Raw genomic sequence first — 23,966 nt, forward strand, 5'->3', positions numbered from 1 at the left:
ATTTTGACTATGATAAAAATAGTCAGGCATGCCAGTGTTCAATTAAATGGTAGTGTGAATGAAATGAAATTCCTAGTTCATGAATGTGTTCTTGAATTATATATTTGAAGAACAATTCATAATTTCATATTTCAATTTGGGATTCCCAATTTGTCCCAAAATCCCGAAAATATTTCGGGATTCCTGAAATTTGGGATTCCCGAAAATTTGGTTTGGGATTGGTCTTCAAATTCCCGTCCCGAAAAATTTTGATTTGGAATTCGGGATACTAGTTTCGGTATGGTATCCCATACCGAACCATCCCTAGGTTAGATAGAGGGTGGGTGTGCCTAGCAAATGAACGGGTTCAGTTAGTAGACCTCGTCTTCCTTCTTCATTAGTATAAAAGACGCTCACAGTCCGGGACACACAGATACTGATTGAAGGAGCTGGGGAGAGAAAGAAAGCGCCAGCCTCTCCCTCGGTATGTACAAAAGCGCGCGGATTATATCTCCAACAACCCTAAAACCCTAATCCCTCGAATCCCATATCTGAGACTTTGACAATTTTGATTGATCGATTCGAAATTCTTTTGATTTTTGAGAAATTTTGTGCCCGCCAATCGCGAACAACAACAAGAAGATGTCGTCGTCGTCGTCCAGGCGAGTCGTGAAGCGTGTAAAATACAAGGATGCAGTAAAAAACCCTGGCACTCCCGGCGTTTTAACTATGGTGCCCTATTTTTACTTATTTCTTCAAGTTTTTCTCTCATTCGATCGCATTGTTTTTCGCGTTTCACTAATTACTGCTGTTGTTATTCTGCAAATTTGTATTATTTTCTACGATTGCTGATAGATGGTTAAGATTTATGGGATCAGGGACATAGTTCAAAATTTCTTACATTTAAGGACATAGTGGATGAGGATAAGCTTGCAAATCATGCACCAACAGTTGGGTTGTATTAATGAGTTTTGTCCTCGGTTGTAAGGATACCTTTGCTACAAGTTTTGAGCCAAGATATAGTTTTTGCTGGGGTCTATACGTCAAACTTCCCTAAATATGCGGCAATCGGATTTCATTGGTTTAATGTCGTTTTTGTGAATATGTTGGTCTGTGTAGGTTGAGAACAGGTTTTTGTTCAAGCCAAACGATCCCACGTCTGCCAGAATGCTTGATGTGGAGTTTAGACATATTAAAGGTACTCGTCATATTTGCAGCGGATTTATTTCTATGAAGCAAACACCTTGTTGATCATTATTTTGCTTCTTTTTTTGAAAAGTCTTAGTACTCCTAACTAAAAGACCCATATCTTTGCTAATCTTGATATTCAATCATTTAATTTCTCTGGATTATGTGCTCGCTATTGGAGGTGTTTTTTAAATTCCTTTTTCTTGTTCTTGCTCATGAACTTTCAGGTCACAAAAACACTAAGGAGGGATCCAAGCAACCACCTTTGCTTAATCTCAGCAGCAGCAGTCGTGAGGTTTTCTTTTAGTTGTAATTTATGTTACATCCTACCACAATTTATAGCTTCTCTGATGCAGTTTCTTAATTCTTTGTTGACGGGATTCTTGCAACTGTGATGCTCCAGGGTATAAGTTACATTTTTGAGTTTCAAAGTTATCCCGATCTTCATGAATGCCGAGATTTTGTAGGTAAATCCCAATCACATCCAGAACATGTATGAAATTTTATGATGATTGTGTCCAAAGGCTTATTTTCACATTTCTCTTTTGCTCTATATTGCTTCTTGTTGTTATAAATGTTTAATCTTGCGTGGACTGCATCGTAAGAGATAGCCAGTATCCATTGTATTTCTTTAGAAACCACTCAATGACTCATTCATCTGCAAATCTAACATTCTGCTGATTAATTCAACTTCTGTTTCTAGTTGAATTTTGTGAGTTTTCCATGCAAATACTGCCTGTAGATGCGGCCGTGGGAGGAGGACTGTTTTAATGCCTTTACCTTTTTTTAGTTATCTACAAGATTCTACATAACATTCAGTTGCCAACAGTTGTTTTTTATGCCACTGCTTTCCTTACGAGCTTTGTCCACTGAAACTTATTTTGTTTTGTTCTTGTTAGATTATTTGACTTTTCTGTCTGGGTGTGTTTTAGTTAATTATTTACTCTTAGATTGTGCTATTTGGTGTCTTTGAATAGGCAATGCCCTATCTAAGGCTACAGAAACTGCAAAAACTGCTTCTGAGAGAGATGGAGTTACATTCCCTGATGAACAACTCAGTGCAGCAGAAATGGAGCTCCGTATGAAGTTATTGCAAGAAGACAGGTAGCTTTGTCTCCTCCCGATCAGATAGCAAACACCAGCATTTCACATTTTGTAGCGCCATGGAATAGTTTTGGATTAATTTTATTTCCTTATAGAGATGTTTTATTTTTAATAATTCTTTGGCTGAACTATAATATGGGTTTTTACTTTCATCTTAATGCAATAGAATCTCAGCAGGAAAGAATTAGGATAACGCACCCTTTCTACAAGTTCACATGTTTTTATTTTCTATTTTGTACCATATTACATAATACAGTTTTCTAGTCATAGACTTTTGCCCAGAATAAACTACTAAAGATTGTTAATGACAAAGTAAATCTGATGATAGCTATTTAAGAATCAGGACAATACACACCACCAACTCGTATGTTGTTTATACAAGATTGCCACTTGTCTTTATTTTCTATGTACTTCTTCTATAATAATTCTTACATTCTCCTAGTCATAACTTACCCCTAGAATCAACTTTTAATGAAAAATGTTGAAATAAATTATATAAATCTAATGACGGCTAGTGAAGAATCATGAAAGCACTCCATCAAGTCGTAGATTGTAAGTTCCCACCTGTTTTTCTAGTCAAATGTTTTCCCCCAAAACCAATTAATAACAGTTAATGTTGAAATAATTTAATGTAGATTCTGATTAGTTTGATTCCTAGCATTGATTGGGTACAACTCATACTCACTTAAAGACCAAACCTGGATGGACTCCACTTTCAACATGCTTCAGTCCCTTTTCAGTTTCAGATTGCTGAATTCAAGCATTTGGTTGATTTCTTGTCTTTTCTGCAAACAATTTGGTCCCGTGGTGTTTTCGACGAACCATCTCCTTCTTAGGTTTTTTTGGCTCGTCAAAGTGTCCTGGTTGGTTTAGGATTGTTTTAGGGAAAATTAGAGGTATACCGATTCTTGTCCTAGAGGGTTTAGGAAAGAATTTCAGTTTTCCTTACGTTATGTTTGGATGATGGAAATAAACTTGGGATTTTGACAAAAGTCAGATTTTATAAATTGGTATGCACCAATTCCCTTGTTTGGATTCATAAACATAGAAATTTGGAATTCCCACATGGAAAAAGAACTAGGAATTTGGGACCTCCAATTCCCAAGTTTAAATTCTATGTAGGTAGGTGTCATTTCCCAATTTTCATGAGTGAGAGTTTAAAAATAACAATTTCCGTATTCAAAATCCATTTTTCTTTTAGGTTACCCAAACAAGTAAATTCACAAATTCTAGATAACAAAATTCCGTCATTTCAATTTCCGTCATTTTAAAATTCTTTAGTAATCTTAAATTTCCTCATCCAAACATATCGTTATTCAATTTAGGTTTGGATTTCTAGAAGTCATTTTGGATTTGGATAAGTGTATTTTCCTAATCCACTTAGAATAGGAATTCAATTAGCCTTGTGACATGTAAGCCGAACCTATGCCTATAAATAGGTTGCGGCAAGGCATAAATCTGTGTGAGAAAAAACTGTGACAGCCGAGACAAGAGAGAGAGAGAGATTAGTTCTAGGGTTTTGCAAAAGTTCTGTAATTCTCTATTATTAATCAAAGGAGCAGCGATTTCTCTACCTAGAGAAATCAGAAATCACAACTGGATGTAGGCAAAAGTTCTGCCAAACCAGTATAAGTCTTGTGTGTTTCTAAGTTTTCTATATTTGCTAGTTTAGTCTATTGTTGGTTACATTAAAGAACAAGGTCTAGTGTGTGGTTTTTTCAACACTCCTGGTACAAGCAGTCCACCAAAAAAAAAAAAAAGAAAAAAAAAAAGCAACTCCACATGAACAAAAATATCCAACTATCATGTTGCCTTGTTCTGTCTACAAGTTATTTCCTTGGCCTTTGTTTTCTAGGTGGAAATTTGGACGGTAATGATAGTAATAAAATCTTGTAATTTATGTTTATGATGAGCTGAGGTTTTGAGAAGGGATGTTGCAATTTCTTGTTACTAGATTGTTTGCTCCTGAGCTTTCTGTGTATAACTACTGTTTTAAGTCACTAAATTTTACTCTTCACAGTGAATTGCAGAAACTTCATATGCAGTTTGTAATCAGTGGTGTCTTGACAGAATCTGAGTTCTGGGCAACTAGGAAGGTGAGATACCGTAATGAAGACAGATTCTTATTCATGTTTGTATAAGTTGTGTTTAGTTTTTATTTTCAACTGCAAGCCTATACATAGTGTTGGTTCCCCTCTCCACCCACAGTACTACACTGACAATTGAAACAAATTTAGGAGAAAGTGTATGGTGGTTACTGTGACATTTCTGCCTTTCCAAATTTATTGCAGAAGTTGCTTGATGGAGATAGCCGTACAAAGCCAAAACAACGGGTTGGTTTTAAAAATTCAATGATTTTGGACACCAAACCTACAAGTGACGGTCGGGTAGAACATTGAACTCTCTCTCTCTCTCTGATCCATGATTTGTTTGTTCTTGCCAATAGTTACAGCTGGCACCTCCTTGATGACATTTTAATAGAACTAATTTGTGGATAATAAAGGGTTCCTTTAGTTATCCATAACTTTTTCATATCATCAACTTGTGGTGCTGAAACTAACTATTTTTGTTTTTTTGTTTTGGGAATTGTCCAGATGAACAAGGTTACATTTAATTTCACTCCAGAGATTAAATATCAGGCATGGTTATCCATTTTTCACTTCTTTGAGATAATACTTCTTTCATTTCCAACAAATACAAGTACTCTGAATGATAGTTTAGCTATCCATATTGAAAACCTCTCTTTGGCGCTTACACTTAAAGTTTTTGTTACACTGCTTTTCAGATCTTTGCTCTCAAACCAGCTGTTCACCAGGCATTTCTTAAACTAGTGCCCAGTAAGGTAGTGAGGATATCCAAACAATTCCTTACATAACCACACTATTCCATGTTAGTCATCACTCTTAGTTGTTTGCGGATGATAAACTGAAATTGAGTAGTTTGTTATTGGCTTTCTTACTTCGCACAAAGCATGTTTTTCTAGCTTTTCCTGTTTATAATTCCAGATGACAGAAAAAGACTTCTGGACAAAATATTTCAGAGCTGAATTCCTCCACAGTACCAAGAATGCCGCTACAATTGCAGCAGAAGCTGCCGAGGATGAGGAACTGGCAATTTTTTTAAAGGAGGATGAAATAGTGGCAAGGGAAGCTCGTCAGAAGGTGCTCTTAAAAAAATTGTTTCCTTTGCCCTCTAAGTCTTGATTTACCTTGGATGCTGCTGGTGCATTTGTTTATATTCTTATTTTTATGCCTTTCTGTTTTTCTAGATTCGACGGGTTGATCCAACTTTGGATATGGAAGCTGACCAAGGGGATGATTATACACATCTTCCTGTATGTTTTCTAGAACCTTTCTTGAGTCTCTGATTTTAGTAGCCTCTATGTTTGCACAAAGGCAGCCTTCTAATTTTCTTCTTACCCCCAAATTGTATGGTCGTTTGTCATATGATTTGCAGTCATAGACGTGGTACATTGGAGAAACATTCCTCAGCAGTTCCCCTATTTCATATTGATATTCAGAATACCCACTTATGCCTTTGATCCACAATGAATTTTTTTTCTTATCATCCTTAACGTCGTCTCTATGATGCCATAAAGTTGATTTCATTTTTTTCCGTGTCTGATCTGGTTGATATGTCTTAAAAATCAGGATCATGGGATTTTTCGTGATGGTAGCAAAGACATCACTGAACTGCAGAATGAGCAGTACAGGAGGACTTTATTGCAAGACCTTAACAGGCAAGGGGCTGTTGTTCTTCAAGGAAGAACTGTCGGTTAGAGTTTCTCCTGAATCTATTCTATTTTCATTCCTATAATTAATAAATGTCGTGAACCACTTCTATCTACTTGCATTAAGTATAAATGATTTTGGTGTTGTTTGATTAACTGGCTGAGCTATATTTTTCATCTATTATTTAGTAGATAACTTTGAACCTGACTGCAGATGGGGATTTAGAAGATCCAGAAAATGTTGCAGAGGCACTTATGCGGTCAAGACAGGGTTAGCATTGTCTTTTGTTCCCCCCTTTGGTTTATTCATTGGGATTTTTTATCCATGCCACTCTCCCCTCAATATTTCATCTTTTATCTTTCACCGGTTGTTTTTGCAGAGCCTGAAGAGAGTGCTGTGCAGGAGAGACTTGATAGGATTACTCGGATGAATGAGATAGATGACCTTAGAGAGCCTCACGATCATCCTGTTGCTCAATTATGTATTAAGGTTCACCTTGACATCATTCTTCCAACAGGCCAACGGTTTTAATGCAGAAGTTGCACTCTTTTTGTTTTCTTCTGACGCTGCAGATCTTTCATTTTTTCTGAAAACAGGATCCTCGAGACTACTTTGACACGCAACAAGCTAATGCACTTAAAACTTTGGATGACTCACGAATTGGAACTGAACAGAAAAAATGCAGCATGACTACTGAGGAAGCATATGGCTCATTGAGGGAGTCTATATCTAAAATTAAGAGCATTGGATTGAAAAATTCCACAGTTGAACCAGAAATTGCTCTTACGGTAATATAAGTGGCTGGTCTTTATGATATGTACAGTTATAAAAATGTATACTTCAACTGCCAGAAATTTTACCGCCCATTTCTGCGGTGTAGGTTCTTAATGGGCTGACTCAGAATATTTCAAGTACCAAGTATCAACTTGGAAAGAATCCTCGGGAGAGTATTCTGGACAGTTTGCCGAGCAGAACGAAAGAGGAACTGCTGCATGTAAGTGAATAACACTCGTTTATTTTCTATATACTATTAGCTGCTTTGTAAGTAAAGTATTATAGTGGAAGTTAACTGCGGCTGGCTCTGTTCTCTTTGACATAGAGTTGATTAAGTTGCATTAGGTTTTGTTTACTTCACAGTTCTTATTTGATTTATGGGTACGTTCTTATTCCAGCATTGGATGTCCATTCAAGAATTACTGAGGCATTTTTGGTCTTCATATCCAATTACGACAGCTTATCTTTCTACAAAGGTTAGCTCTGTTTCCTTTATGCTTTACGAAAATCATTACTCATTAACATCACTGTTTGAATCTCTTCAACATGGGTTTTTTTTTTTTAAATTATTTTTGTTCTTTGTGGATTCATTAAATTATTCACACAGGTAGGCAAACTGAAAGATGCCATGTCACAAATCTATCGACAGCTAGAGGTATCATTCCTGCTATTTTATTTTTTTTCTCATTTGTTTTGTTTCCAGGCTATTTAAACATAACCCACATGCATTTTCTAAGCATATGAAACACCATTTTGTGGTTTATAAAAATAGTTGTCAGAAGTTCAAAGCTATAACCAATTTTGGTCTCCTTTAGTGTCATTATTGACGTTGAGCTGTTTTAAATTTTTCATGTGGAATGTGGAGTAATTTTATAGTAACTGCTGAAACCATCCCACTAGTGTTGTCTGCCTCATCTATTCTAGGTTCCTTCACCTCAAAAGTGGTTAGTTCTCTTGGTGCCTTCTTTGCCTCGTGGCTAACACAGTTACACAGTATCATCCTCTATTAAATCCGATCTCCATATAGCTTTCTGACAATCAGTTGGGGATCTTCTGTGAATGTGTCTTAAACCAAACTGCCTGTCAATGGCAACCTGGGTGTACGGTGGATCTTCATTGGAGTGGATAGATGGAAAGAGATTTGGAGGAGAGAGACATTGGTTTCTTATTGGAGGATTTGATGCATAATTTAATTTACTGCTTTGACCGCTCTGAGATTCTTAGCTAGTGGTCCACCTTCGCAGTTCAACATCTTAGTTCTGTTTCATGAAAAAGGGTGTAGGAAAAACAGAAAGAAAAAAAAAAAATATCATTTTGGTTATCTTTCGAAACTCTCGTTTTTGTTTTTCATATATGCAATATTGATTTCATGTTTATATCCCGCATTGTAATCAGGCTTGATTGTTTTGAAAGAAGGTTTAGGATCTACTTGGTTCACGTATCGGTTGAAATTTTCCAGGAGATAAAGGAATCAGACTTCCGGCACCAGGTTTCACTCCTTGTTCGTCCAATGCATCAGGTCAAGACCTTGCTTCCATTTTTAGTTTTAGCTTTAAGTGAATGAATTAATAAATTTGAATATGAATGTGAAGAAACAATCTTGTTTATAGGATTTTTACAACGTGTTATCGATGACAGAGTAAGTTGGAAACTCTCTAATGCTTTATACGATCAACCTTTTGTAACATGCTTTGCTGCTTGTTCTGTCGGCCAAGTGCGCTCTTTCTGTTTTGTGTATTCTTTCAGCAAAAAAGAGTATTGTCTTAAGGAACCAATCCACTTGCGCTAAACTATTTACTTTAGTGTTTATATTTGATTGTTTTGGTTGCGGTTAGTGGCCTTTATCTATAGGCTCTTGATTGTTTTGGTTATATTTGATTATTTATAGGCCCTTATCTATAGGCTCTTGATTGGTAGTGGCCTTTAGTGTTTATATTTGATTGTTCTGGTTGCGGTTAGTGTTTATATAATGATTATTTTGGTGCAGGCTCTTGATGCGGCCTTTCAACATTATGAATCTGACTTGCAGAAAAGAGCTGCAAGGAGTGCAGAGATGCCAAATGGAAATGCGTAGGAGAAAGTTTGCCCTTGATTGGTTCACTCAATGTCCCGCGTTTTATCTTGTTGCGATCGTATACTGCATCCAATCAATTTTGCTATGAGGTTGTGCTAGATTGACGAGGTTTTTTTGACGTTGTAAAATATACATTGATGTTCTTGAGTATTGACCAATTGTGTCCAATTGTTCAGTAGAGGAGTCAACAATTGGGTGGAAGTATTCTTGTATGGACTAGCGGCTTCTACGCAGCATTATGTGTTGCTTCTAATAACATACATTTTTCTCTCCGCCCTGTTGACTCCAAGTTTGCATTTGCAGTAGCCTACTCGGTGGCACTAGTAAGTACACAAATTATTCGGGAAGGTTTTTTTTTTACCAAGGCTCACTGCAGTAATGTGAAGATTAAAATTTAGGATGTGCTTATGTTTCTTTCTTTATTTTTTTCTTTTGATTAGAAAGACAACTTTCATTACAATTAAAACTAGTACAAGGCCCAAAAAAATGGGTAAACAACTACATGTAAAGTAAAAGGCCCAAGTAAAATAAGAGTAGCGATCCAAGATACAACAAGAGGCCCATACAAGCTTAGGCCTGAAGGCAATAAAAAATAGACAATAAAAAACCCTAATCTCCAGCAGCAAAGACCACATCGTTGCCCCGGTCACATCCTCGAAGGCGGCCAAACTCCGAATCGATAAAGTAGACACCAGATCTAAGTCCCCTTATGAACCCCTGCAAATATATACAAACAAAGTAATATGTGGGAAGAGGGTGAGGCTAAGGGGTATGTAAATACCCAACACTTAGCCTCAATGGAGATCCGGCATGCTGGTTGGATGAGGGGAAGTGAGGGCAGGAAGTGGAAATGATATCCAATTTTTGCAAGCCGATCCAAGCACATGGTGGGATGGGGATGAAGTATTGCAACTAGGGAGGTGGGAGGTGGGAAGAAGGGAAATAAAAGACAAAAAAACAGTAAAAGCAGGCAAAAAAAGGCCAGATAAGAGGCAAGAAGCCCTAGATAGTTGAGACTCGGCTCAAGGAAAACTGGGATTAAACTCAAGGGAGAACCAAGAATTAAAAAGGAAGGGAGAAAACTGGAAAAGATGAAGGAAGATGAGAAGGGAAGCAGGGAGGGGGAGGAGATGACGGGGGAAAGAAACTAGGGAAAGTGCAAAGAAAGGAGAACCTGAGAAAACCCGGGAGGAAAAGGAGAAGAGGGAGGAAACGAATAAAGGAAGGAAGGAGGGAGGGAGGATGCCTCCGACACCTAAGCCAAAGGCTAAGGTCGGTGCGAAATTGCTGGGAGTCTTTCACAAAGGGAAGTTTAGAGAAAGAAGAGGGGAGACTTTTTGTCTGCGTAATTCGTCCATGCTTATGTTTCTTTTATTATATTTCTTTGTTTCATCCTATGATAATGTTCAAGTAGCATATCTTTTGATTATGATGTTTACATTTGAGTTTTGAATAGGCTAATTTGGTCTTTTACTTTTGGGTGAGAAGGCGAGGCTAAAGCCTCTAAAATTGCAAGATGACATTGTTAACACTCAAAATTGTAAGGTTAACAAACTTAATTAAATAGCATAAGATGGGCGATGGGCTAAAATTAAATAGATTCAAATAAATAAGTGGTTCATTCTTCAAATCGGGCTACGTCCATTATATTACTCTTAATAAATTGATTTCAAGACTAAATAGCACTTGGCTAATACATTCACTCTATTTTCTCCGATTCGTCCGACCCCCATTATGGAGATCTTTACCTGCCCCTTGAGACCTCTCAAACCGATATTTAATGTTCTAACTACTTGTTCTATCTTTCTGACCACTTTTCACCTATTTGCCCAAGTTTCTGTCAACGAAGTGACGTTCTGGCAATCAAAAGGCAAACCCTTCAAGGGCCAAGTGCCTCGAGCATCCCGTTCAGACCTTGGTTAATCTGCCTTACCGAGCAATGTCTCGATTGCCCTTATGTCCCATCCTAGGTCTTTACCATTGTCTGCACGTCGCTGAATAGTCTAAGTAGCACAGTTCAATTCTTGGAGATCTGTGCCATAAAGTTGTCAACACTCCCACATGATCTTAGTCGGGTAGTCCTTATTTCGTCTCGGATGGTAGGGCTGGCTCTCTCCGAATTCCTTGGGCCTTGGGTTTTCTGGCCTTTCCTTAGGCTTATGTCCGTGGGTGGGCCTAACTGGGCCCATCGTTAACAAACACGAAGCCTTGAAACATCTAAAACATCATCGTCCAAAAGAAACCTAATACAATAAGGGGGGCCACTTCCTAGGTCAGTAAGGCGGTCTGCCACCTTGTAATTCTTAAGAAGATGCACAACTACATATTCCAGCAAAATGTGATTGTGGACTCATTTGGAAAATCACTTGAAAATGTCTTTAACATGTGCCCCTTTCATAAAGCAGTTCAAGGGTTTTTTTGAACACATAAGAATTAAAAAAAAAAAAAAAAAATTCTAAACATAATTAAAAGTATTTTTAGTGTTTGAAAGCGTTTTTTGTTATTTTTAAAAGCACTTCCAAATAGCCTTAACTAGGTGTGGGCACTTGAACCCAAAAACCGAAACCGAAACCGAAACCGAAACACGAACCAAATTGAACAGCACTGAACGGTTTGGGTTTGCGGTTTCAAAATGGTTTCGGTTTGAAACTGAACCGAATGAAGGAAAAACGGTTTGGTTTCGGTTCCGGCCATCTGAAACCGAACCGAAATTGAAACCACATAAATTTATTAAATGTTAAATTCTAATTGATTATTTCATTGAGTCCATACATTTAGCTCAATCCAAGGGGAGAGGTTTCGTGATAAATCAAAAGCGTAGCTTTGGAAGAAACACTAGTCAAAGAAGCCAAACTAGTACACTGAATTCAGATAATCTAACTCCTGAAGAGCGAAGAAAAGAGTACTTAATCCCAGGGTTGTCAAAGCTAGAAGGATTGAGCATTGAGCTATCCAATGTGAAGAAAGCAGTAACCATAGAGTATGACAACTTCATCCACATGTGCTTTGCTCTGCTCTAGGCAATCGTGTTGGCGAAATCAAGAAGCCTTTGGTAGAGAGTAGCAATGCCGAGAGAGAAGGGTTTGCAAGAAAAATGAAGCGGTTTTTGGAGGAATGTGAGGCGGAGCTCACAGTGGTGAGAGACGAGCAAACTAGGGTTATGGAGCTTGTGAGGAAAACAACCGAGTACTACCAAGCTTCGAGAGACAAAGGAGCTACACCATTTAGCTTTTTGTTATTGTGAAAGATTTTCTAGACGAGGTTACCCTTGTTTGTGCAGAAATTTCAAGTAAACTATAGAAGAAAAGTTGTACCGTAGAAGAGAATTGAAATGTATATAAAAAAAAAATGAAATGAGATACAACTAGTAACCATAATACTTTTTTCAAACAATGAAATCGTACCAAAACCGTTTAAAACCAAACCAAACCGAACTAAATGGTTTGGTTTCAATTCGATTTTAACCTCAAAATCGTACCGAACCAAACCGCAAAAACTTGCGGTTTTGATTTTGGTTTCACTCAAAACTGCACTAAACCGAACAGTGCCCACCCCTGACCTTAACTGGAAAAATACATTCTTTCGCCAAAAAATAAAATAAAAAGCATCTGGGCTCCGTGGGCAAGTTTGCAATTCAGCCCAACTAGTCTATGTCTAATGCTCTGGTCTGGCCCAAACGTGAAAGGACAGTTTTTTTTTTGGTCGGAGCATAACGCGCGCAGGGCAAAAGCAGATAACCACCAAACCCCTTCTTCCTTCTTCCACCTTCATTTCCCAGATTCCTAGGGTTTAAGCATTTGCACCTCTCTCACAGTCACAGTCTCACAGCCATGTCAATCTACCGCCTGCTCCTCCGCTCTCTCCGCCGCCCTTCCACCCCAACAACCCTACCCCTAACCCAATCCCTCTCCTCTCTCCACCTCCACAACCCTAGCCATAACATTCCTCTCCATCTCACCACCCCCACGCGCACCTTCGCCTTCTCCTCCGCCGAAGAAGCCGCCGCTGAGCGCCGACGCCGCAAGCGCCGCCTCCGCATCGAGCCCCCGCTCAACGCCCTCCGTCGGGACTCACGCCCCCCTCCTCCACGGGACCCGAACGCCCCCCGCCTACCTGACACCACCTCCGCCCTCGTCGGTCCCCGCCTCAACCTCCACAACCGCGTCCAGTCGCTCATCCGCGCGGGAGACTTGGACGCGGCCTCCGAGGTTGCGCGCCGCTCGGTTTTCTCCAACACTCGCCCCACCGTCTTCACCTGCAATGCCATTGTGGCTGCAATGTACCGCGCCAAGAGGTATAATGACGCTATTGCCCTCTTCCACTTCTTCTTCAATCAATCAAACATTGTTCCTAACATTGTATCGTATAATAATTTGATTAATACTCACTGCGACGAGGGCCGTGTCGATGTGGGCCTGGAGATTTATCGGCATATAATTGCAAATTGCCCCTACAGTCCCTCGCCCGTGACATACCGGCATTTGACTAAAGGGTTGGTCGATGCTGGAAGGATAGGTGAGGGTGTGGACTTGTTGAGGGAGATGTTGAATAAGGGCCACGGAGCGGATTCTTTGGTTTATAATAATTTGATTAAGGGGTTCTTACATTTGGAGAATATGGAGAAGGCTGTTGAGCTTTTTGATGAGCTTAAAGAGAGATGTCTGGTTTATGATGGGGTCGTGAATTCAACGTTTATGGATTGGTTTTTCAACCAGGGGAAAGAGAGGGAGGCGATGGAATCATACAAGTCCTTGCTTGATAGGCAGTTTAGGATGGTCCCGGCAACTTGTAATGTTCTCTTGGAGGTATTGCTTAAGCATGGGAAGAAGAAGGAAGCCTGGGATTTGTTCGATCAGATGTTGGATAATCACACCCCGCCAAACTTCCAGGCTGTGAATTCGGATACATTTAACATTATGGTTAATGAGTGTTTTAAGCTTGGAAAGTGCGATGAGGCGATTGCCACCTTCAAGAAGGTGGGGACAAAGGTGAATTCAAAGCCATTTTCTATGGACGTTGCGGGGTATAACAATATCATTGCTAGATATTGTGACAATGGGATGTTGCCGGAGGCTGAGACACTGTTTGCAGAATTGTCCTCAAAGTCATTGACCCCGGATGTCACGACTCATAGGACGCTGATTGATGCGTACTTGAAAGTAGAGAGGATAGATGATGCTCTTAAGATATTTAGCAGGATGGTGGAGGTTGGTCTGCGAGTGGTTGCTAGTCTTGGTAATACGGTGTTCGATGAATTGATTAAGAACGGGAAGGTAGTAGACTGTGCGCAGATTTTGAAGAAAATGGGAGAAAAAGAACCAAAACCGGATGCCAGTTTTTATGAAGCTGTGATCAAGGGGCTTTGCAACGAAGATGCGCTTGATACAGGCCGTGATTTATTGGAAGAGATGGTGAGGTATGGCATTGGTATTCCTCCAGCATTACAGCAGTTTGTAAACGAGGTTTTTGGAGAAGCTGGGCGTGGTGAAGAGATTCAGAGAGTATTAAATACAAATAGGCGAGGATACCAACCACTACCTAGAGAGGCACCACCTCGGCAATTCCAACCAAGATCGCCTCAAATGGCAGGACAGGAGCCTCCGTCAGGACCTTCCCAAATGGCAGGACAATATCGTCCGTCTTTGGCACCGCCCCAAATGACTAGACAATATCAGCCGCCATCTGGAACGTATCAGCCGCCTTCTGGACCCTATCAAATGACTGGAACTTATCAATCACCACCAACACCTCCACAGATGGCTACAAGCCAGCACCCCACAGCTCAATCCCCTCAAATGACTGGACAGTATTACTCTCCATCAGGAGCCTCCCAAACGGCAGTACCACGCCACCCTCCGTCTGTACTCCCTCATGTGACAGCTTCGTACCCGCCATCTGAAGCTTTTCAGAGCCTAGGACCACAGCGCCCTCTGTCAGAACCTGCTCAAGGGACAGGATCTCACCAATCACCATCAGAACCCCCACAAAATACAGAACAGGTGGCAGCTGCTTGGTCCTTAGATATCAAGTGATTGATAGAGATGCCGGCAATTTTGTCTTGATTGTTAAGTTGGCCAATGCTACATTGAACTTACGTTAAGTGTCTCTCCATGCTGCAAGCTTAAAGCGTTCAATTGGGTGTATAAGGGGCTCTCGTGACTGAATTCTCTTTTATATGCTCTATAGCGATTAATAGGATAAGTTATTTATTCTTGTGCTCGGCCATCTTTATGGTTGTTAAAGATTACTTTGACTTATATGAAAATTACCATTCAATTATCAAGTTGTGCATGTTAAATATGGGTTGAGATTCACACCTTAAAGATGCACGGTAGGTGAATACATCCTAGTGAATGGTTCGGTTTGGTAGTTTGATTGTTGTTCTTCAAACCGGTTCCTTGTGGTGACTTGCATTTTTGCACCATTTGGCACTGCCCCAGCTTTAGTTTTTCAGGGGACTATGCTCGGTTGAAATCAATTTCTCCCCCCCATTGCTTATATATTTAATTGTTGTCTATACATTCTATTGTGTTCTTATACAGTCTTGTTTCATTATTTTTTATTGATAGAAGAAAATTAGTGACTCTGTTATGGTTCTTCATTCTACATCATTTTCAGTATTTTGTTTTGAATCAGTATGTCTGTGTATATTTCATTTTTGCTCCCATTGACTTAGCTCCTTTTTAGTCGACTATGTATTTGTATTTGTATTCAGGCAAGTACTTGGCCTTGGTTTGAGAGATGAAAAATCATAAAAGACCGTCTTATCTCTTACTTTCCGAGCAGGACTTGTTAATTAACTTGTATTGAGTAATGTTTCATTTTTCGCTTCTTTCCTTTGTTTATATGTGCCTGCTAGTTACCTACAATATACTATATATTTGATGTTTTACATTCCATATAGCCAGGCGACTCAATGTCTGGTGTACGTACGTATACACGAATTAATGCATACTATTTGAAATTCTATGACTGCTGTAGAATAATGCACTGTGGGTTGTGTTTCATATGCGTATAATTCTAGGAATGCAATGCATCCTCTCGTCTTGAGCAGTTGGGCTAACGGTTAGGGTTGGGGGATCATTTCAATTTTCTTATGAGAGAGCATTACAGGTACGTATGATACTCCCCCCTTGCTGCAGTCTAATGTTGGAACACAATATCTAGCTTGGATTACAGGTAAAACAGGATTAGGGCTTCCTGCCAAGACTTGATGGGAGTTTCCGGTAAGCACCCGCTGTCACTGTGCCAGGATCAGGGGTTCACTGCAGTCTAATGTCATCGTCATGTTGCCGGAGCAACAGACAGTCTCCGCACTGCTGCTGGTTAGTCCACTGTATTCTTCTCCAAAGCCGCTTCTTCTTCCCCCATTTTCTTCCAAATAAGTCGGGATCCCAGCCCTCGGCCTCTCCAGTCCAAACCCAATCCCAAGCCCAAGAAATTCGGAGTTGTTAAATTCTGAAAAATGTAGTGGGAATGTCAGCCAAGATTCTGAGATGTATTGCCTTTCCTTGGACTGAGATTTTGGTTTCCATTGTTGTTCAGATCTTGCTTGTACGAGTGTTTTTGTAAATGTGAACTTAGAAAAGCAGATATCTGAATTGAAACGCTTGCTGACACTCTCTAATACATGTAAATTCCACATACAGATATAAGCCCCGTCTCCAATACATGTAAATTCCACATACAGATATAAGCCCCGTCTTTTACATGAGTGTGTCATAAAATGTCAATTTTGTGCCTACAATAGAACAAGAATAATAAGTCAAATTACATGTACAGTCGCTGTAGTTTCACGAGTATCTAACTTTTGTATCGAATACGAATATGCTCACTCCCATTGGTTGTTATTTGATTTCACCAAGACAACACAAGCCAAAACTCGAGGCTTTCTCCAATGTTCATCAAAAGTGCATATTTAAGTTACATATTATAACAATTATTTAGTACTATGGTCTAGTGGTATTCCTCTTCATTTGTAAGTTAGATGTTTTAAGTTCGATTCTCGTTAAAAACGAATTTAAACCACATTAGTGTTAATCCATTATGAGGTGTAGCCTACCCTCTTCCCCTTAAGGTAAATAATATTGTTTGTTGAAAAAAAAAAAAAGTCACACACTACTTTAGTCTAAAGTAGGAAATCCAAATACACTGTTCAACTGAACAGTGTTTTTGGCCCAATTTCACTTTATTTACAAAATTGCCACTGTCTTTTCTTTCCGCCCCCTCCGACTCTCTCTCCGTGTTCAACTGAACAGTGATTTGGGGAAATTTCGGTTTATTTACAAAATTGCCACAACCTTTTTTGGGCTGCTTGTGGAAATGTGATCCCATGTTTTGATTGGTTAAAATAATTAAGAGATAAAAAAGAGTGGAGAATTAGTGTCAAGAGTAGTGATGGAAAAAATGAGGAAAAAAAGACAGATGTGGAAGAAAGGGAGGACTGGAAATCGAGGAAAGTGAAGAGAAAAAAAAAAAAAATGGGGGTTAAGTGAGCAGCCAAAAGAGAAAAAATGAGGAAAAAAAGGCTTCATGTGGGGATTTGGCAAAAGAGAAAAGCAAGAGAAGGGAGACAGAGGAGGAACAAGGTGTGGTTTTGTTGTTGGTTTTATCCAAATTTTTGATTTGGAATTTGCTTTGAACTTACGTGTTATTAGTTTAGTCTAATTTAGTGTTGGTTTATCTAGGTTTGTGGCTAATTTAATGTTAATGTTGATCTAGACGTTTATCTAGGTTTGCACCACTGTTTGTTCTCGGTTTCTGTATGTAGTTTTGGTAGAATTGGACTCTTCTTTTTAACTTAATTAAAGTGTGCGAGACTTAATTGAATGAAAGTTTAGTTTGGTTTGATCATGATGAGGTGTTTGACGTTGGGTGTATCATCCTTTGGCCAATGGAAATGTGTAATTCCCATCTTCCGGTGATAAGCTTTTAGGATTTGTGGTTCATAAAGATCATTCACTGTATAGAAGCATTATGATTTCTGGGCTTTGATGTTTCATTTAGTTTTGTTATGTTTGGAATACAAGTTTTTCAAATGGTTTGGTTCTTCTTGGGCCGTGCTATGCAAGAAGGTAAAGAATTTTAACTAAGGGTTCATCCAAGAGCTCTGTGTGTTTACCGTTAAGTACGGTGTTCATCGATCTCAACTTTTAATTTGTTTCTCAATTTTTTTTATAGTTTTGGATTTGTAAAAACCCTTGATTGAATTGGATACTACCATGGTCCCTTACAGGAGAACAAAGCTTCCATTTTTTTTCTTAAAATTTTAGTTTTTGTTATTTTTTTTTTCAGAGGAACTCAGGTGGTAGCTGTATGACTAATTAGCTACAAAAGTTATATATTCTTATGAGTATGCTATGGATGCTGGTTTGCTATGTCACTTTTTGGGATGAAATTACTATAAATACACAGGAAAAATTGGATTGATATTATTGGTCTTGTTATAATAAAACGGTTAAATTATTTGATTTAACGGAATCTAACGATTGTTGTTCCATTGTGTAACTTAAATACGCAATTAATGTGCATCGGAGAAAATTCAAGCCAAATACATTTAACTTTAACTTTTGTATAATATATCTATAACTTTTGTATAATATATTGATGATTTCCTTCCGAATTTTGAGAACTAACTCGTTCTCTCAACTCAGTGACGGAGAGAACCAAGTCAATAATATCTCTATATCAAAAACTACCTGCCTGTACATTTTTGCATTTGGGACAAAATCGACTCGAGTCCTACCAAAATTCTCCGCTGAAAAAGCCGGAAATTCTCAATATTCCATCACCGCCGCGGCGAGCTTGAGCAGAGGCTCCAATGCAGTTGGTGCAAACTTCCGAGCAAATAGGTAACATATGGATTTCATCTCCGCATTGTACTGACACGGCGCTCCATTATTCCTTATCCACCGCAGGAAATCTTCTGTAATATTGTCTCCTTCGTACGTTGTAGGGTGCGGACCTCGCAGTGACCAGTCAACCCATGTCACAGTCCGATTCGAATTCAGCGACCCTTGGAGCATGTTGATGTAAGTAGGCAGGTAATGCTCATCCGGGAAGCATGCAGGCAAACAATAGTTGCTGAAGATTGTGTAATACTTTGTTTCCGAAACTATATATACAGATAACGCACGGCTAAGTTCAAACCACTGCGACCCTTTCCTCCACTGACGCAGTGTAATATCGGGAAACATATTGCGCCTGTAACGCCCACGGCCATAACGCCCAGGATCATCGTATGACTCGACATAGCTATGGTTTGAAGCAACGAGATACTCGTAGACAGTAGTGAAATTATAGATCGGGATGCAGCTCTCCGAGAGAAGAACAAAGCGCTCATTGGAGAGGTCAAGCAAAGCATTCGCTAGAAGGCGCCTCTCTGCATCAAGCAACGTTAGTGTCCCCCATGAAACCGGCTGCAGAGAAGAAAATTTTTAAAGGTAAGCATCAGGTAACTCATTAAGAACGTAGACCATACTATCTTCGCGAATGATAGATGCACACAAAATAATAGTAAATGCTTCATACTCTCAGGCCTTTTTCTTCATCTCAGATTACTCGATAATTCAGAACAATCTCGGGGTACAAGTTTAAGACAAATCTAAGTGATCTAACAATACCGTATACTGCTACCTAACTGATACGTGGACATTACGCGCATTGAAACTCTCTTAAACTACGAAGAAGGAATTACAACACCATGCTAAAACTTAGTGTTACGACGACAAACAAGTAAATCTACTGTAAGGATCACGAAGAGGAAATAGCAAGACATGGATTCAGAAAAAAGAAGTTTTGCACCAAAGCAATAATGATTCATAGCACTTCAATTGAGGCTACTTGTACCTGACTGGGGATTTGGCGTAGATAAAAAGGAGAGGTGGTAGATACATTGAGCTTATAACCCGGAATCACGTGGACGTAAATTGAGAAATACTTGTCATGGCCCTGAAAGAACCTCTCCCACAATGGCAGCAAGGGCAAGGGTCCTCTAGTCAAAAACATGAAAGCCACTTTAGGCACTCTCTCGAATGGAAACTCTCGCTTTCTCGGCACCATTGAAGCTCTCCAAAAGAGCTCATCATCAGACAGACCGTGTGTCAAATTCTTCGGCTGAAGAAACGTCTCCATACTCATGCAATCAACCTTGTCACTAACTGGCACAATTGTACAATTCTTCTCCTCGTGCGGCTTATTGGCGGAGAGGTGATTGATAAGCGAATAATTCTCAGTTTGGGAACCAAAATACCGGTTCATATGCGCCCTCGTTGCTAATCCTATAACGACCCCCATAACAAAAACTATCAAGAACGAGAGAATCTGCAAGAGTTTGAGCAAACCAGTGTTCTTCTCGTAGTCTTCTCTGCCTCTTGCCATGGCTTTCCAGTTTCCAGAAAATAAATTCAAATCCAAATTCCCAGTCTAAATTCTCAGTACCATTTATGTAATATATGAACACACAAACACTTCAATTCTGGAGAATCAGCAATGATTTATAACTGAAACTGTGAACAAATAGTGCCTCAAACCACAATTGGAAAATCAAAGGAATATAACAAAACTCAAAGTCCTTTGGGTACCTCTAACTCAATCGATGAATGATGGATGATGAAGATATCATCCAAAAACTATAAACATCCAGGGGAAAATTCTGGGGAGGAAGTAGATGAAGCAGAGAGATTTGATTTGGTGGTGAGAAGAACATAGAGAGTGGTTCAGAAGGAAGATGTGAGAGAGTTTGAAGACAAGGACCTCACAAACCGGAGCATATACAAAGTGGGGTTGGTGATGGATTTTGACTGGGAGACGAGAGAGAGGGGGGGAGCGTGTACTTTGTGGGCTGACTCTGATTGAATCCGAGTGCTTTGTTTGTTTGTTTGTTTACGATTGAAAGAAAGAAAAACAGCGCCAGCAAAGTGGAAAGTGGAAACTTGAAAGTTGAAAGTTGGATATCAGGATTTGGATTTCCACAAATCCTCAACCCCACGGATACTCAGTTTTTCATGACGTGCGCATGTCCACTATAAACCCCCTATTTATTTTTATTTATTTTTTTTTTTTTAACAAACGGTATTGTCTATACTTGTAAGAATCGAATTTAAGACCGTAATACTAAGTGACTTATTTATTTTATTTTGAATAAGGTGTTTTGTTCAAAATTACCAAACATTGTACAAATTACAAAAAGCAGCTTAAAACAGTCCAATCGAAACTTAAACGTGAATATCAAGAAACAAATCTTTACATTTAAAAAAAGAAAAAAAAACGTGTTGGGTAAACACGACAACAAGGCATAAACATACAGAGAAACACGTCTCGCCTCTTCAATCCCATATGTCAATACATATAGCAAGCATCAAGTTAGACGTAGTCCGCTAATTTAATAGGGCTCAATTTATGGAAACTTTATAAAGAAAATCGCGCGTAACAAAATTTGGGTAGGAAAAATAGCATTACATATCACTTGTGAAGTTGTAATTTGACATTATTTCATATCACTTAAATCTTGATCGAAATATGGATGATAAAAGAATCGAATTGCATTGTGACACAATCAAATTGCATAGTAACTACAATCGAAATTCCATTGAGTATCATGATTATTTCACATATATTTCTATCTAATTCAGATAATCATGACATACTGCTAAATGTAACGCATGATTTTTGGTTCTATATTTGGAGTAGCTGCTGGGTTTGTTTTGGGTGAGGAAGGACCTATGGTTCACAGGTCACACCGGCGCTTGCATAGGCTCTTTGCTTGGACAGGGTGGCTCTCGCAAGATCTGTTGCCCCTGGTAAAGTGATTCCCACGCGACCTATCCCTCTTCTCTTCGAGACCCTTGATTCTTTCTTGCATCACTTGGAGTTATCGGAGGCCCTTTTGGAGGATTTGGACATTCAGGAGGAAGAGATGGAGATGTATCTTGATCTCCACCCCCTTACTAATACCTCACCATACACCGTAGTTGAAACAATGTCCCTTCCTAAAGCTGCTATTTTCTTTCGGGAGCTTGGCTTCAGGCACGTGCTGGTAGTGTCTTAATTCGACAAAAGGGTATGTTTCTCTCTGTTAACTATTCAATATGCATGTGTCTAGTGCTTGGTGATTATTACACCGATGAAAAAGAAGGTGAAATGCCAACTTACTGATAGTTTAGCGTTGTAACATTTAAGAGTCAATCGTATTTTCATTTATGGATTACTGTGATACACAAGTTTTATTAGTTTCTATTAGCTATTGTGATGTAAGATCTCTTGAGTTTCTGAAGCTGGGAAACGCAGGTAGCTCCAGCTGCCCGGCCGCCGTTGTCTCCACCTCCATCATCAATTCGATTGGAGAAATTCAATAGCAAAAACAAAACGGCAAATTGAAAATAGAAACGAAACCACAACATGCAAATCTTTTGAAACAAAAAAACAGATCGAACGAGAAAGAGAGCGTTTTATACTGCTAGGGGAAATTGAGCTCCAGATGCTCGATGCTGAGAAGCTCGCTCATGCTTATCGGATCCGATCGATTCAATTGATTCGAAAAATGGTGGAATTCGAATTGAATCGAAAACGAAAACAGAGATTGGGTTGAGAGATGAGAAAGGAAGAGAGAGAGAGATTTGATTGGTTCGATTGCAAAAATGGAATATTGTTTCCGTGCAAAGGAGAGATCGGGAAAGGAAGAGAGCGTTTAAACATGCAAAGGTTTGCCGTCAGGGGCAAAATTGGGAACTCATTGCTTAAGCCGGTCTCATTGGGCTGGTTTGACGTTGGATTTGTTTTAGCCATTAAATAAAATTATTAAAGTGCTTTTGGTTAAAATTCAATGTTTTGAAACTTTTTTCATTAGTTTCTTTTAATAATTTTGTTATAGGGGAGCGGAGACAGAAATCCAATGGCTGACTTGGAAGAAGAGAGTTGCTTGTAGACAGTTGTTGAACTTTTATTGTAGAATATTGGTTTAAAATGTTGTTTCTCTTTCTTGTAAAGTACTACGTAAATTACTTTGTTTAGTGTAATGTTTTCGTTCAACACTTTCACCTGTTGCAGATAGCATTAGAAGCTCAGGTTGCAGATATCTTTACCAAATGCTTATATAATCCTAGTTTTTTTTTTTTACAAAACTACAACAATCATGGGCTAGGAATCCCCAGTTAAGAGAATCTAAGTTAAGCCTTACATATCGAGTGCATGTGTTATAGGGCTGATTTAGTATTGCTGTGCTTTGAAAAAAAACTGATTCTGTTGTGTTGTGAGAATAAGCGGCTGTGAAATAAAGCAGCAGAGTGTTTGGTAAACTTTTTTGTAAAAGTGCTTTTGAAAAGAAAAAAAAACAGTATTATAGTGTTTGGTAAACTTTTATGTAAAACAGATGTGAAAAAAAACCGATTTTTCAAAGCTGGGTTTTGCAGCTTCTTGTTTTTGGCTTTTTTTCACCCAAAACTGTGAAAAAAAGCTGAAGCTGAATGTTTACCAAACACAAAAACAGCTCCCAGCTTTTTTTGATACCAGCTTTTTTCAGAATCACCTCAGTACCAAACCAGGTCATAGTCTTATGCTACATGACTCGGGTAATTTACAAAACAAAGTTGAATTGACCTCGATCTTGCAGTCGGTAAACAATCCATGCTTCGAAATTGTTTTAGGTCAAATTTAAACGCGCACACATACGAATATACGTTCAAAACTATTCCATTCAACAAATCTGGTAAAAAAGATGAGATGAATGTTAACAAAGTACATCATTAATAGCATAAAAGCTTTATATTCTATAACAAGCACTTTATACTTTTTTTAAGTATAACGTGCTTGTTATAGAATATAAAGCTTCTATGCTATTAATGATGAAGTTTTTCCTTAAATTCTCATTCTTGCAGAAGAGAATGCTTTGAATGTGTTTTATTCTTCTCATTTAGAGGTATATATAATCATATACAATCTTACTGTAAACAGGAAAAAATAATTACAATATAATTACAAGACAATCTCCTAAACTAGGAAACCCAAGATTAAAGGGATCCCGAAATAATAGGAAATTTATACAAAGTCAACACCTGCTGTGTCCTTAAAATTTGGTTCAAACCCTTGACGATTTAATTTATGGTTCTTCAGGTGTGCTT

The 23,966-nt window shown here is 38.8% G+C and overlaps 3 protein-coding genes across 5 annotated transcripts; 2 read left to right on the forward strand and 1 right to left on the reverse strand.

The window, feature by feature from the left end:
- Positions 1-363: 363 nt before the first annotated feature.
- LOC137713632 (general transcription and DNA repair factor IIH subunit TFB1-3-like) lies at positions 364-9,119 on the forward strand. Of its 3 annotated transcripts, none has more exons than XR_011065323.1 (20): positions 364-711; positions 1,099-1,177; positions 1,395-1,462; positions 1,571-1,634; positions 2,145-2,271; positions 4,292-4,367; positions 4,563-4,658; positions 4,866-4,910; positions 5,057-5,113; positions 5,277-5,432; positions 5,540-5,605; positions 5,922-6,045; positions 6,216-6,272; positions 6,382-6,491; positions 6,599-6,790; positions 6,883-6,996; positions 7,175-7,252; positions 7,384-7,431; positions 8,172-8,295; positions 8,764-9,119. XR_011065323.1 is itself a non-coding variant. In XM_068452960.1 (20 exons), exons 1-20 carry the CDS (start codon positions 622-624, stop codon positions 8,848-8,850), a joined length of 1,794 nt encoding a protein of 597 aa, XP_068309061.1. In that variant the 5' UTR covers positions 365-621; the 3' UTR covers positions 8,851-9,119. The 3 variants fall into 3 exon arrangements, 1 of the variants encoding a protein (XP_068309061.1); XR_011065324.1 differs by having other exon boundaries at positions 8,193-8,295; positions 8,764-8,852; XM_068452960.1 differs by having other exon boundaries at positions 365-711; positions 8,236-8,295.
- A 3,475-nt stretch (positions 9,120-12,594) lies between these two features.
- Positions 12,595-16,498, forward strand: LOC137739722 (pentatricopeptide repeat-containing protein At1g10270-like). The gene is made up of 2 exons (XM_068479407.1): positions 12,595-14,849; positions 16,018-16,498. Exons 1-2 carry the CDS (start codon positions 12,681-12,683, stop codon positions 16,042-16,044), a joined length of 2,196 nt encoding a protein of 731 aa, XP_068335508.1. The 5' UTR covers positions 12,595-12,680; the 3' UTR covers positions 16,045-16,498.
- Positions 16,499-18,622: 2,124 nt separating this feature from the next.
- Positions 18,623-20,634, reverse strand: LOC137715298 (glycosyltransferase BC10-like). Its single transcript, XM_068454576.1, has 2 exons — positions 19,699-20,634; positions 18,623-19,268 (listed from the first exon to the last, which is right to left on the reverse strand). Exons 1-2 carry the CDS (start codon positions 20,227-20,229, stop codon positions 18,627-18,629), a joined length of 1,173 nt encoding a protein of 390 aa, XP_068310677.1. The 5' UTR covers positions 20,230-20,634; the 3' UTR covers positions 18,623-18,626.
- Between the last annotated feature and the right edge of the window lie 3,332 nt (positions 20,635-23,966).

This window comes from Pyrus communis, chromosome 1, assembly GCF_963583255.1.
Source record: "Pyrus communis chromosome 1, drPyrComm1.1, whole genome shotgun sequence".
NCBI lineage: Eukaryota > Viridiplantae > Streptophyta > Magnoliopsida > Rosales > Rosaceae > Pyrus > Pyrus communis.

Excerpts from the sequence above, each read along its gene's own strand:
- LOC137713632 (XM_068452960.1), top strand. The coding sequence starts at position 622 with ATGTCGTCGTCGTCGTCCAGGCGAGTCGTGAAGCGTGTAAAATACAAG. Across the intron at positions 712-1,098 it reads CTCCCGGCGTTTTAACTATG|GTTGAGAACAGGTTTTTGTT; the intron begins GTGCCCTATTTT and ends TGGTCTGTGTAG. Across the intron at positions 7,432-8,235 it reads AAATCTATCGACAGCTAGAG|GAGATAAAGGAATCAGACTT; the intron begins GTATCATTCCTG and ends GAAATTTTCCAG.
- LOC137739722 (XM_068479407.1), top strand. The coding sequence starts at position 12,681 with ATGTCAATCTACCGCCTGCTCCTCCGCTCTCTCCGCCGCCCTTCCACC. Across the intron at positions 14,850-16,017 it reads CCCCACAAAATACAGAACAG|CTTGGATTACAGGTAAAACA; the intron begins GTGGCAGCTGCT and ends CACAATATCTAG.
- LOC137715298 (XM_068454576.1), bottom strand. The coding sequence starts at position 20,229 with ATGGCAAGAGGCAGAGAAGACTACGAGAAGAACACTGGTTTGCTCAAA. Across the intron at positions 19,269-19,698 it reads TACGCCAAATCCCCAGTCAG|CCGGTTTCATGGGGGACACT; the intron begins GTACAAGTAGCC and ends TCTTCTCTGCAG.